Source organism: Procambarus clarkii, chromosome 54 (assembly GCF_040958095.1).
Source record: "Procambarus clarkii isolate CNS0578487 chromosome 54, FALCON_Pclarkii_2.0, whole genome shotgun sequence".
NCBI lineage: Eukaryota > Metazoa > Arthropoda > Malacostraca > Decapoda > Cambaridae > Procambarus > Procambarus clarkii.
In genome coordinates, this window is record NC_091203.1 from 11,313,373 (window position 1) to 11,324,169 (window position 10,797).

General features: G+C 38.6%; 1 protein-coding gene across 1 annotated transcript; it reads right to left on the reverse strand.

Annotated features, from left to right (window-relative positions):
* Positions 1 to 999: 999 nt before the first annotated feature.
* Positions 1,000 to 5,094, reverse strand: LOC138352666 (inner centromere protein-like). The gene is made up of 2 exons (XM_069305239.1): positions 4,789 to 5,094; positions 1,000 to 1,158 (listed from the first exon to the last, which is right to left on the reverse strand). The coding sequence occupies exons 1-2, from the start codon at positions 5,092 to 5,094 to the stop codon at positions 1,000 to 1,002; spliced, it is 465 nt and encodes a 154-aa protein (XP_069161340.1).
* Between the last annotated feature and the right edge of the window lie 5,703 nt (positions 5,095 to 10,797).

A 10,797-nucleotide genomic window follows, 5' to 3' on the forward strand; every position in this document is an offset into this window, starting at 1 on the left:
ACACCTAGGGGAGAACCCATGGCGACCCCCATCTACTTGCTTATACATGTGCCCATCCGGGCTCATGAAGGGTGCCTCATTAGTACAAGCTTGGAGTAGTTTCCTTAGAATGTTTTCTGGTATGTGAAGAGGAGTATAGGCCGGATCACGATACACTCTGTCCGCTATCATCCCGATTGTTTCATCCACAGGTACGTTGGTAAACAGTGATTCTACGTCCAACGAGGCTCTTATCCCTGTGGCCCGTGTTCCCCGCAGTAAGTCAACAAATTCCTTTGGAGACTTCAGGCTGAAGGTGCAAGGGACATAAGGAGTCAGCAAGCCGTTGAGTCGCTTCGCCAGTCTGTACGTGGGTATGGGTATCTGGCTGATGATTGGCCGAAGTGGGCTTCCAGGCTTATGTCTCTTGACATTTCTATACGCGTATCCAGGCTTATATTCCCCAATAATCTTTGGAAGGTGAGGTCCGGATTTCTTGGCGTTCACAGTTTCAATCAATTTGTTGACCTTTGCTTTCAATTCGGCTGTAGTGTCCTTCGTTACCCTTTGGAATTTAGTTTGGTCAGAGAGAATGAGGTTCATTTTCGCCAGATATTCGTCTTTTTTTAAGAATGATGTATATTGGTGACTTGTCACCTCTCTTGACGACTATCTCCTTGTTCTCACGAAGGCTCTTAGCTGCCACTTTGAGCTCGGGGGACAGTATGGTGCTTCTGTAATTGCCTCGATTCTTTCCTCCTTCCCCAATAAGTTTTGCTTGTAAGGTTTCTTTGGTGGTGACCTTCTTTTGTGTCTCGAGGTCGAATATGTCGTCCAACAGGATCTCCAACTCCACTTTCCGGGCCATCTCACTTGGTCTGGACATAACGTGACAGTTTATACCCAGATTTAGGAGAGTGACTTGGTCCTCAGTGAGGTTGATTCCTGCCAGGTTCAGGAAGCCGTCTCTTGGTCGTGGAATTGCCATAGGTCCTCCATATAACGTTGTTAGTTTCTTGATTATCCTGGTTTCGGTGCTGAGGTGATGTCGATCTTGAGGATGTTGAGGTGTTTAATGCGAGTACGGAGACTTTCGTCGATGTTGCTGTTTCTCCATTGGTTTGTATTATGAAGTAGTTGTGTTTTGTAGTCTTTGATTTCATTTTCTGCCTTATGAATCTGATTACGAATCAGACCTTGGCGATATTTTATCGTGAAGGCTTGATTCCTTGCTGATGGGTCGTGCGTTTTAATATTAGTATATTTTGGTAGCAATCTTTCCTCTTGACATATATTATTAAATATGACCGAAAAAGTAAGATTAATAATTCTAACACGAATTTTCTCAATATTTCTTATATTTCTTTTCACTGTTGATGGCAACTGAAAAATGAATTCTCCAAAATTCATTTTTATTTCTAGTCTGACGCGACACATGAACGCGTTTCGTAATAACTTATTACATTTTCAAAGACTTTAGTTTACACACACACAACTATAACTAAACAGAGTTTTAACAGCTTCGATTTTATACCTGCATTTGGGTGAGGTGATATGTTACAACAGTTTTGGATGAGGTGAAAACAAACTTTCAACACAAGTACATTTTTACACACAAACAAAAAACACATGGGTACCATCCTTCTCCATCTCGTAAGTGAAACGCCACACAGAATTCCGCTCGAATGCCTCTGTCAGTTCCTGCAGACGTCTGACATCAGATACCTGTGTAAAAATGTCGTCAACATACCTGCAGTATATGGCAGGTTTCAAATTCATGTCAACTAAGACCTTCTATTCGATGGTACCCATGTAGAAGTTCGCAAACAGGACACCAAGGGGAGAACCCATGGCGACCCCATCTACTTGCTTATACATGTGCCCATCTGGGCTCAAGAAGGGTGCTTCTTTAGTACAAGCTTGGAGTAGTTTCCTTAGAATGTTTTCTGGTATGTCAAGAGGAGTAAAGGCCGGAATATTATATATATATATATATATATATATATATATATATATATATATATATATATATATATATATATATATATATATATATGACTGAAAACTCACACCCAAGAAGTGACTTTTCAGTCGCATATAGTCCTGGGGACCATTCAGGCTTGTTCGCATATATAAATATATATATATATATATATATATATATATATATATATATATATATATATATATATATATATATATATATATATATATATATATATAATAGGGAAGGGAGTACCACCTCTGGCTGGAAGAAGGGGGACCCATAGCCTCGGAGGAAACCACACATAACGCATTGGAGGGAATGTGGGTCCCCTCCAATACAGTTTCTGTGTGCTTTTCTCCTACCACCCCCTTCCCTTTTTTTTTTCCTTTATTGTGTATTTAAAGTATTTAAAGTATTGTGTATTTTAAAATATATATATACATATATATATATATATATATATATATATATATATATATATATATATATATATATATATATATATATATATATATATATATATATATATATATATATATATATATATATATATTGGAGCGGAGTCTTGAGGTGGGTAGAATATAGTTGTGCATTAATTGGGTGTTGATTGCTGGTGTTGACTTCTTGATGTGTAGTGCCTCGCAAACGTCAAGCCGCCTGCTATCGCTGTATCTATCGATGATTTCTGTGTTGTTTACTAGGATTTCTCTGGCGATGGTTTGGTTGTGGGAAGAGATTATATGTTCCTTAATGGAGCCCTGTTGCTTATGCATCGTTAAACGCCTAGAAAGAGATGTTGTTGTCTTGCCTATATACTGGTTTTTTTGGAGCTTACAGTCCCCAAGAGGGCATTTGAAGGCATAGACGACGTTAGTCTCTTTTAAAACGTTCTGTTTTGTGTCTGGAGAGTTTCTCATGAGTAGGCTGGCCGTTTTTCTGGTTTTATAGTGAATCGTCTATTAATAGTAAAGCTAGTATAATAAAGCCTACTCATGAGAAACTCTCCAGACACAAAACTGAACGCTTTAAAAGAGACTAACGTCGTCTATGCCTTCAAATGCCCTCATGGGGACTGTAAGCTCCAAAAAACCCAGTATATATTCCACAGTCTATGAAGAGTCTGTGGAATGGTTCCACAGGCACCTGAATAGGAGTCAATAGGGCCTGGGGAATAGAGATGTTAGGTTTACCTGCCATCTGACATGTATGACACTGTTGCACGTACTTTTTGACGTCCTTAACCATACCTGGCCAGTAGTAGTCTTGCCTGATTCCGTGGTAGGTTTTGTTAAAACCATAGTGAGAAGGAGCTCCGTGGGCCATGTGTAGAATATCGGGCCGTAGGCTGGTGGGAATCACTAGTTGTTCGACATTTGCCCAATCGTCATCCTCCTTCAGCTTTCTGGGTAAGTCTAACTTTGCTCTACCTGCGGTACAGCAACTGATTCTCTGAGAAGAACCCGGGGATATTGTCAGGTTGAGTCTCAGCCTGGAAGAATAATGGTGTTAATGATTGATCTTCCCACAGTAACTTACCGAACTCCAAACTGGTAAGTTTTGGTGGTAGATTCTGAGGGTCTTGAGGGACAGCGGTAGCAGTAGAGTCAGCTGTTTGCGGGCGTGCAGCCTATGCACGGGTGGTCACCAAAACCGGAGGAGAAACTTCATCACTTTCTTGGACCTCTTCTGAAACATACTCAAAGATGGGATTGTCCACTACAGAGTTACACACCTGGGGTTTGTCCATGATTATCAGGTTGGACGGTTGCAAATCTTCTGCCAAGTCGTTGCCCAGGAGAAGTTCCACTCCAGACATGGGAAAAGGCTTCTCCCTAATGGCGACTTGGACTTCACTGGTCACAAAAGGACAATCCAGGTGGACTCTGGCGAGTGGATACGGAGTGGTAGCAGTGAGGTCAGTGATAAGGACGGTTTCCCCGGTGTAGGTGATGTTAGGCACAGCTGATTTCAATATTATGGACTGAAGAGCCACTGTGTCCCTCACGATCTTCAATTTGAAACGTCCCTCCGAATCTGTACCGTTGGTAGAGACAGTTCCAGAATACAGGTGTTTACTGAAGAGAGAAAGATCATTAACAGGAACACCAACATTCATCACAGGCTTACCGGACTTAGGAGGAGTCGGTTTGGGTTTAGTTGTTTCATTGCCTTTGTATTACGTTTTCCCACATCTATCTATGGTATGTCCATAGAGTTTGCAATACTTACAATATAATTGGGAGGTTGCGTTGATCTGTACCTACTTTATCATAACTATTCCAAGACTTCTTACTGGAAGGTGGTTCTGGTGTCAGCCGGTGGATGAGGCTGTAGGTGTCAGCTGATTTCGCACATTTGATGTAGTCGGTTTCTTCTTTATCTGCTAAATATAAATGGACGGAAGGGGGAACACGTCTCAAGAAATCCTCAACTAGCATGAGGTTGATGAGCTCTAAAAATGTAGAGACACGTGTTGCTTCCAGCTATTTCATGAAATATCTTTTCTTTGTATTGGCAAATTCTAGAAAGGTGGTGGTACTTGCCTTTGGATGATCACGAAATTTTCGTCTGTAGCTTTCGGTGGAGAGAAGATAAGCGTCCAGAATTGCTTGCTTCAGGGTCTGGCAGTCATTCTCAGACGCTAAGGTACTGAGAGTAACTACAGCTCTACCTGTAAGATGCACTCTGAGAATGGTAGACCATTGATCTGCAGGCCATCTAAGTTTATTAGCTAGGGTCTCAAAAGTGGTGAAAAAGACATCGATCTCTGTCTCAACGAATGATGGCATTAACTTACTTGCATGGGAGACATTGAAACTTACGGGAAGACTAGCTGTAGCTTGTTGACGCCGAGTGTGGTGTGTAGTTTGCAAAGCGAGTTCTTGTCGATGATATTCGAGCGCACTATCAGCTAGCTGTTTACTGTGCTCACGTTGTATCTCCAGGTCACGTTTTCTTGTTTCAAGCTGCTCTCGCTCACGCTCAAGGAGTAGGGTGGCCTCACGTTCTTTGAGGGCCATCTCGCGTTCTTGTTGTTCTTTCTTTGTGGCCTTTTCTTCTTTCTTTAGGGCAGCCTCTCTTTCTTGTTGTTCCCGCTCGAGTTTGGCAAATTCGAGCTTCAACTTCATAGTTGCCAGAGCATGTCTATATGCAATAGAATAATTTTCGTGAGTTTCAGAGCCAATCTTCCCTTCATCAAAGAGGTGATCCAATATTAAATTATGCAAGTCATTTTTGTTGGCTCCATGGGGAACATCTAGTTGATACTCGTGTGCAAGAGTTTTCAATTCGGTCTTCTTGGCACGACATAAGGTCCCTATTTCACCAGCTGGATCGTTACGGAAAGCTTGGAGACGAAACATGGTGAAAAATAGCAAATAAATGTACAACGAATATATTGATGATAAGGTGAGTGTCAGTAACAGGATGATGTGGCAACTGGTAACTATCCTGTGGAATTAACGTTAATTTTAGTATGGTAAATTATTAGTCAATCAAAAGCACAGGAAATCTTGTACCCGGTACTCAATGTAAGAGAATAAGGGCAAGAAAATCCTACTAAATAAATGAAACCGATAGTTTCTAAAACAAATGAAACATTTAATTGTTCCAAAAGTGAATAAGGTAGTCCAAGAATGTAGGCATACCTGGCCGAGTCTCTATAGGACAGAAACAAAGGTTTTCCCACTAAATGAAATATAATACTTAAAGAATTAGCGAACTTTGTGCTCTGAAAAAAAGAAAACTAATTCCCTATCTAAGTAAATATCATCATCTCTGACCGACGTGTAGGGATGGGAGTGTCAACTGGTGACGAGAACTGCTGTTGAGATCCCAACTCAGCAACGTAGTCCGTGCTAGAGGAACTATGGCCCTCTTTATCCTCCTTCGGTCGGATTGCAGAAGATAGGGTGCTTTGACCCGAAGACAAACCAAAGTACCAGGGTACCAAAATGATGATCTGTCTGAGATTGAGAAATATCCTAGGGACAAAAGGTGGAAAACACGAGTAACAACATGGAGGGAGGGATGACCAATTGAGAGAATGACTGAGGCCTACAGTCACAACGTAATCCAAAGTTATCCAACAATCACAATATGCTACCCTCGGAATGCACAAAATACACAGCACCATATAAATATTAAAAGTAATGAAAATATTGAAAAGCAACTGTATCAAAGCCAAGTACGCTTACCACAAATTGATGTTCTGGTACTAGCACCTGAGTGAGGCTCTCGGACAGGCCCCCATTAAATATGACTGGAAAGTGTTGGAGTGTAGATGTTCAGCAATCCTCCTAATGGCTGGTGTCAATGCCTTTCACATTTACAAAAAAAAGAGACTGCTTGGCTGTTGTCTGTGGTAGAGTAAGGGAAGACACGCAAAACACATAGTATGAACAATGAAACTTTAATTAACTGGAAAGCAAATTAAAAAACAAAGACAATCTCTTGGCTATGTACAGTGCAAACAAACAAGTCATAAAAATTAAGAACAGGGATAAATTACTCTAGGAATAATATAAAGACAAAATGACATAAACAGATGCTGAGAATATAGCGCTAGCTGGGAACCTCCACCAATAAACAGGACGTGTATCAGTTGGTTGTTCACAGCTTGAGAGCACAAGGATATTCTGACTTCAATGGCTGGTTCAAGCCTAGACATCGACTTGTAGAGGGCGTTGAGGTGCAGAGGTGCAGGTGGCAGTTGGCGGTCACCAATAAGAAGCAGGCAAGCTGGGAATGGTAGTTTGCTGGTTGATGACGGAGGCAGCATGGATGGAGTGTGGAGTAGGGAGGAGTCTTGGGTAAGTTTACCTCCTGGTCAAAAAGGTTTGTGCTACTGGTAGACTTATCTTGAAGGTAGCATCTTATTGTTGTATAATATACGTAACTTTATGTAGAGAAGAGCAGCCTCAATCTCTCTTGAAAGAGATTATTGTCACAATATATATATATATATATATATATATATATATATATATATACTGTATATATATATATATATATATATATATATATATATATATATATATATATATATATATATATATATATATATATATATATATATATATATATATATATATATATATATATGTATGTGTGTGAGTGTGTGTAATTACCTAAGTGTAGTTACAGGATGAGAGCTACGCTCGTGGTGTCCCGTCTTCCCAGCACTCTTTGTCATATAACGCTTTGAAACTACTGACGGTCTTGGCCTCCACCACCTTCTCACTTAACTTGTTCCAACCGTCTACCACTCTATTTGCGAAGGTGAATTTTCTTATATTTCTTCGGCATCTGTGTTTAGCTAGTTTAAATCTATGGCCTCTTGTTCTTGAAGTTCCAGGTCTCAGGAAGTCTTCCCTGTCGATTTTATCAATTCCTGTTACTATTTTGTACGTAGTGATCATATCACCTCTTTTTCTTCTGTCTTCTAGTTTTGGCATATTTAATGCTTCTAACCTCTCCTCGTAGCTCTTGCCCTTCAGTTCTGGGAGCCACTTAGTAGCATGTCTTTGCACCTTTTCCAGTTTGTTGATGTGCTTCTTAAGATATGGGCACCACACAACAGCTGCATATTCTAGCTTTGGCCTAACAAAAGTCATGAACAATTTCTTTAGTATATCGCCATCCATGTATTTTGTGTGAGTGTGTGTGTGTGTGAGTGTGTGTGTGTGAGTGTGTGTGTGTGAGTGTGTGTGAGTGTGTGTGTGTGTGAGTGTGTGTGTGTGTGTGTGTGTGTGTGTGTGTGTGTGTGTGTGTGTGTGTGTGTGTGTGTGTGTGTGTGTGTGTGTGTGTGTGTCTGTGTATCACGAAAATAAACACATGATTAAAAATATGACAGTGTCAGACCAGGGAGAAAAATTGAAACAGGAATTTCCTTAAGTACTTTCGTATATTAATACACCTTCAGAAGGAGTACTCCTTCTGAAGATGTATTAATATACGAAAGTACTTAAGGAAATTCGTGTTTCAATTTTCCTCAGTGGTCTGACACTGTCATATATATATATATATATATATATATATATATATATATATATATATATATATATATATATATATATATATATATATATATATATATATATATATATATATATATATATATATGTCGTACCTAGTAGACAAAACGCTTTTTCTCAGCCTACTATGCAAGACCCGATTTGCCTAATAAGACAAGTTTTCATGAATTAATTGTTTTTCGACTACCTAACCTACCTAACCTAACCTAACCTAACTTTTTCGGCTACCTAACATAACCTAACCTATAAAGATAGGTTAGGTTAGGTTAGGTAGGGTTGGTTAGGTTCGGTCATATATCTACGTTAATTTTAACGCCAATAAAAAAAATTGACCTCATACATAATGAAATGGGTAGCTTTATCATTTCATAAGAAAAAAATAAAGAAAATATAATAATTCATGAAATCTTGGCTTATTAGGCAAATCGGCCCTTGCATAGTAGGCTGAGAAGTGCGTTCTGGTTACTAGGTACGACATTATATATATATATATATATATATATATGTTGTACCTAGTAGCCAGAACGTCGTAATCGGCCTATTATGCAAGGCCCGATTTGCCTAATAAGCCAAGTTTTCCTGAATTAATATATTTTCTCTACTCTTTTTCTTATGAAATGATAAAGCTACCCATTACATTATGTATGAGGTCAATTTTTTTTTATTGGAGTTAAAATTAACGTAGATATATGACCGAACCTAACCAACACTACCTAACCTAACCTAACCTATCTTTATAGGTTAGGTTAGGTAGCCGAAAAAGTTAGGTTAGGTTAGGTTAGGTAGTCGAAAAATAATTAATTCATGAAAACTTGGCTTATTAGGCAAATCGGGCCTTGCATAGTAGGCTGAGAAGTGCGTTCTGGCTACTAGGTACGACATATATATATATATATATATATATATATATATGTCGTACCTAATAGCCAGAACTCACTTCTCAGCCTACTATGCAAGGCCCGATTTGCCTAATAAGCCAAGTTTTCATGAATTAATGTTTTTTCGTCTACCTAACCTACCTAACCTAACCTAACCTAGCTTTTTTTGGCTACCTAACCTAACCTTACCTATATATATAGGTTAGGTTAAGTTTGGTAGGGTTGGTTAGGTTCGGTCATATATCTACGTTAATTTTAACTCCAATAAAAAAAAATTGACCTCATACATAGTGAAAAGGGTAGCTTTATCATTTCATAAGAAAACAATTATAGTAAATATATTAATTCAGGAAAACTTGGCTTATTAGGCAAATCGGGCCTTGAATAGTAGGCTGAGAAGTGAGTTCTGGCTACTAGGTACGACATATATATATATATATATATATATATATATATATATATATATATATATATATATATATAAAATATATATATATATATATATATATATATATATATATATATATATATATATATATATATATATATATATATATATATATATATATATATATAACTGAAAACTCACACCCCAGAAGTGACTCGAACCCATACTCCCACAACTGGTATGTACAGGGACGCCTTAATCCGCTTGACCATCACGACCGGACATAAGGAAGTGATAGCCGAGGCTATATGAACCACTTCCCCGCCGGCACTCGGATGGTAATCTTGGGCATAGCATTTTATCAAATCACCTCATTCTTTGGGGCACACGTGAGGAACACAAATGCAAACAAGCCTGAATGGTCCCCAGGACTATATACAACTGAAAACTCACACCCCAGAAGTGACTCGAACCCATACTCCCACAACTGGTATGTACAGGGACGCCTTAATCCGCTTGACCATCACGACCGGACATAAGGAAGTGATAGCCGAGGCTATATGAACCACTTCCCCGCCGGCACTCGGATGGTAATCTTGGGCATAGCATTTTATCAAATCACCTCATTCTTTGGGGCACACGTGAGGAACACAAATGCAAACAAGCCTGAATGGTCCCCAGGACTATATACAACTGAAAACTCACACCCCAGAAGTGACTCGAACCCATACTCCCACAACTGGTATGTACAGGGACGCCTTAATCCGCTTGACCATCACGACCGGACATAAGGAAGTGATAGCCGAGGCTATATGAACCACTTCCCCGCCGGCACTCGGATGGTAATCTTGGGCATAGCATTTTATCAAATCACCTCATTCTTTGGGGCACACGTGTGCCCCAAAGAATGAGGTGATTTGGCTTGTTTGCATATATATATATATATATATATATATATATATATATATATATATATATATATATATATATATTTATATATATAAATTTGTGAGGGTACCACCTCTGGCGCCAATGTGGGGACCCATAGCCTCGGAGAAGAAAATAAAAAGTATTCAGATTAGACCTTGTGGTTTCTCACTGAACACTAATATTATCTTCTCCTACCACCCCTATTCTTTTGTATGTACACATATATATTTGCTTTATTTATATATATATATATATATATATATATATATATATATATATATATATATATATATATATATATATATATATATATATGTTTCATTGAATATGACCGCATATTCTGTATTTATTATTTTCTGGTTTAGGGCTTCTATCCCTCTAACTATTTTCTTAGCATCAGGGCTTAATTGAAATAGGAGTTCTCCAAAACTCATTTTCGTACTTTTAAGGTGAAGAAAAGAAGTGATTTACTATAGAGTGTATTACACTTATTTGTATAATTTGCACGACGTTTCGAACCTCCATGGTTCATTCTCAAGTGAACAGATCTTACAATACTAGTTGATTTTATACCCGCATTAGGTCAGGTGATAATACAAT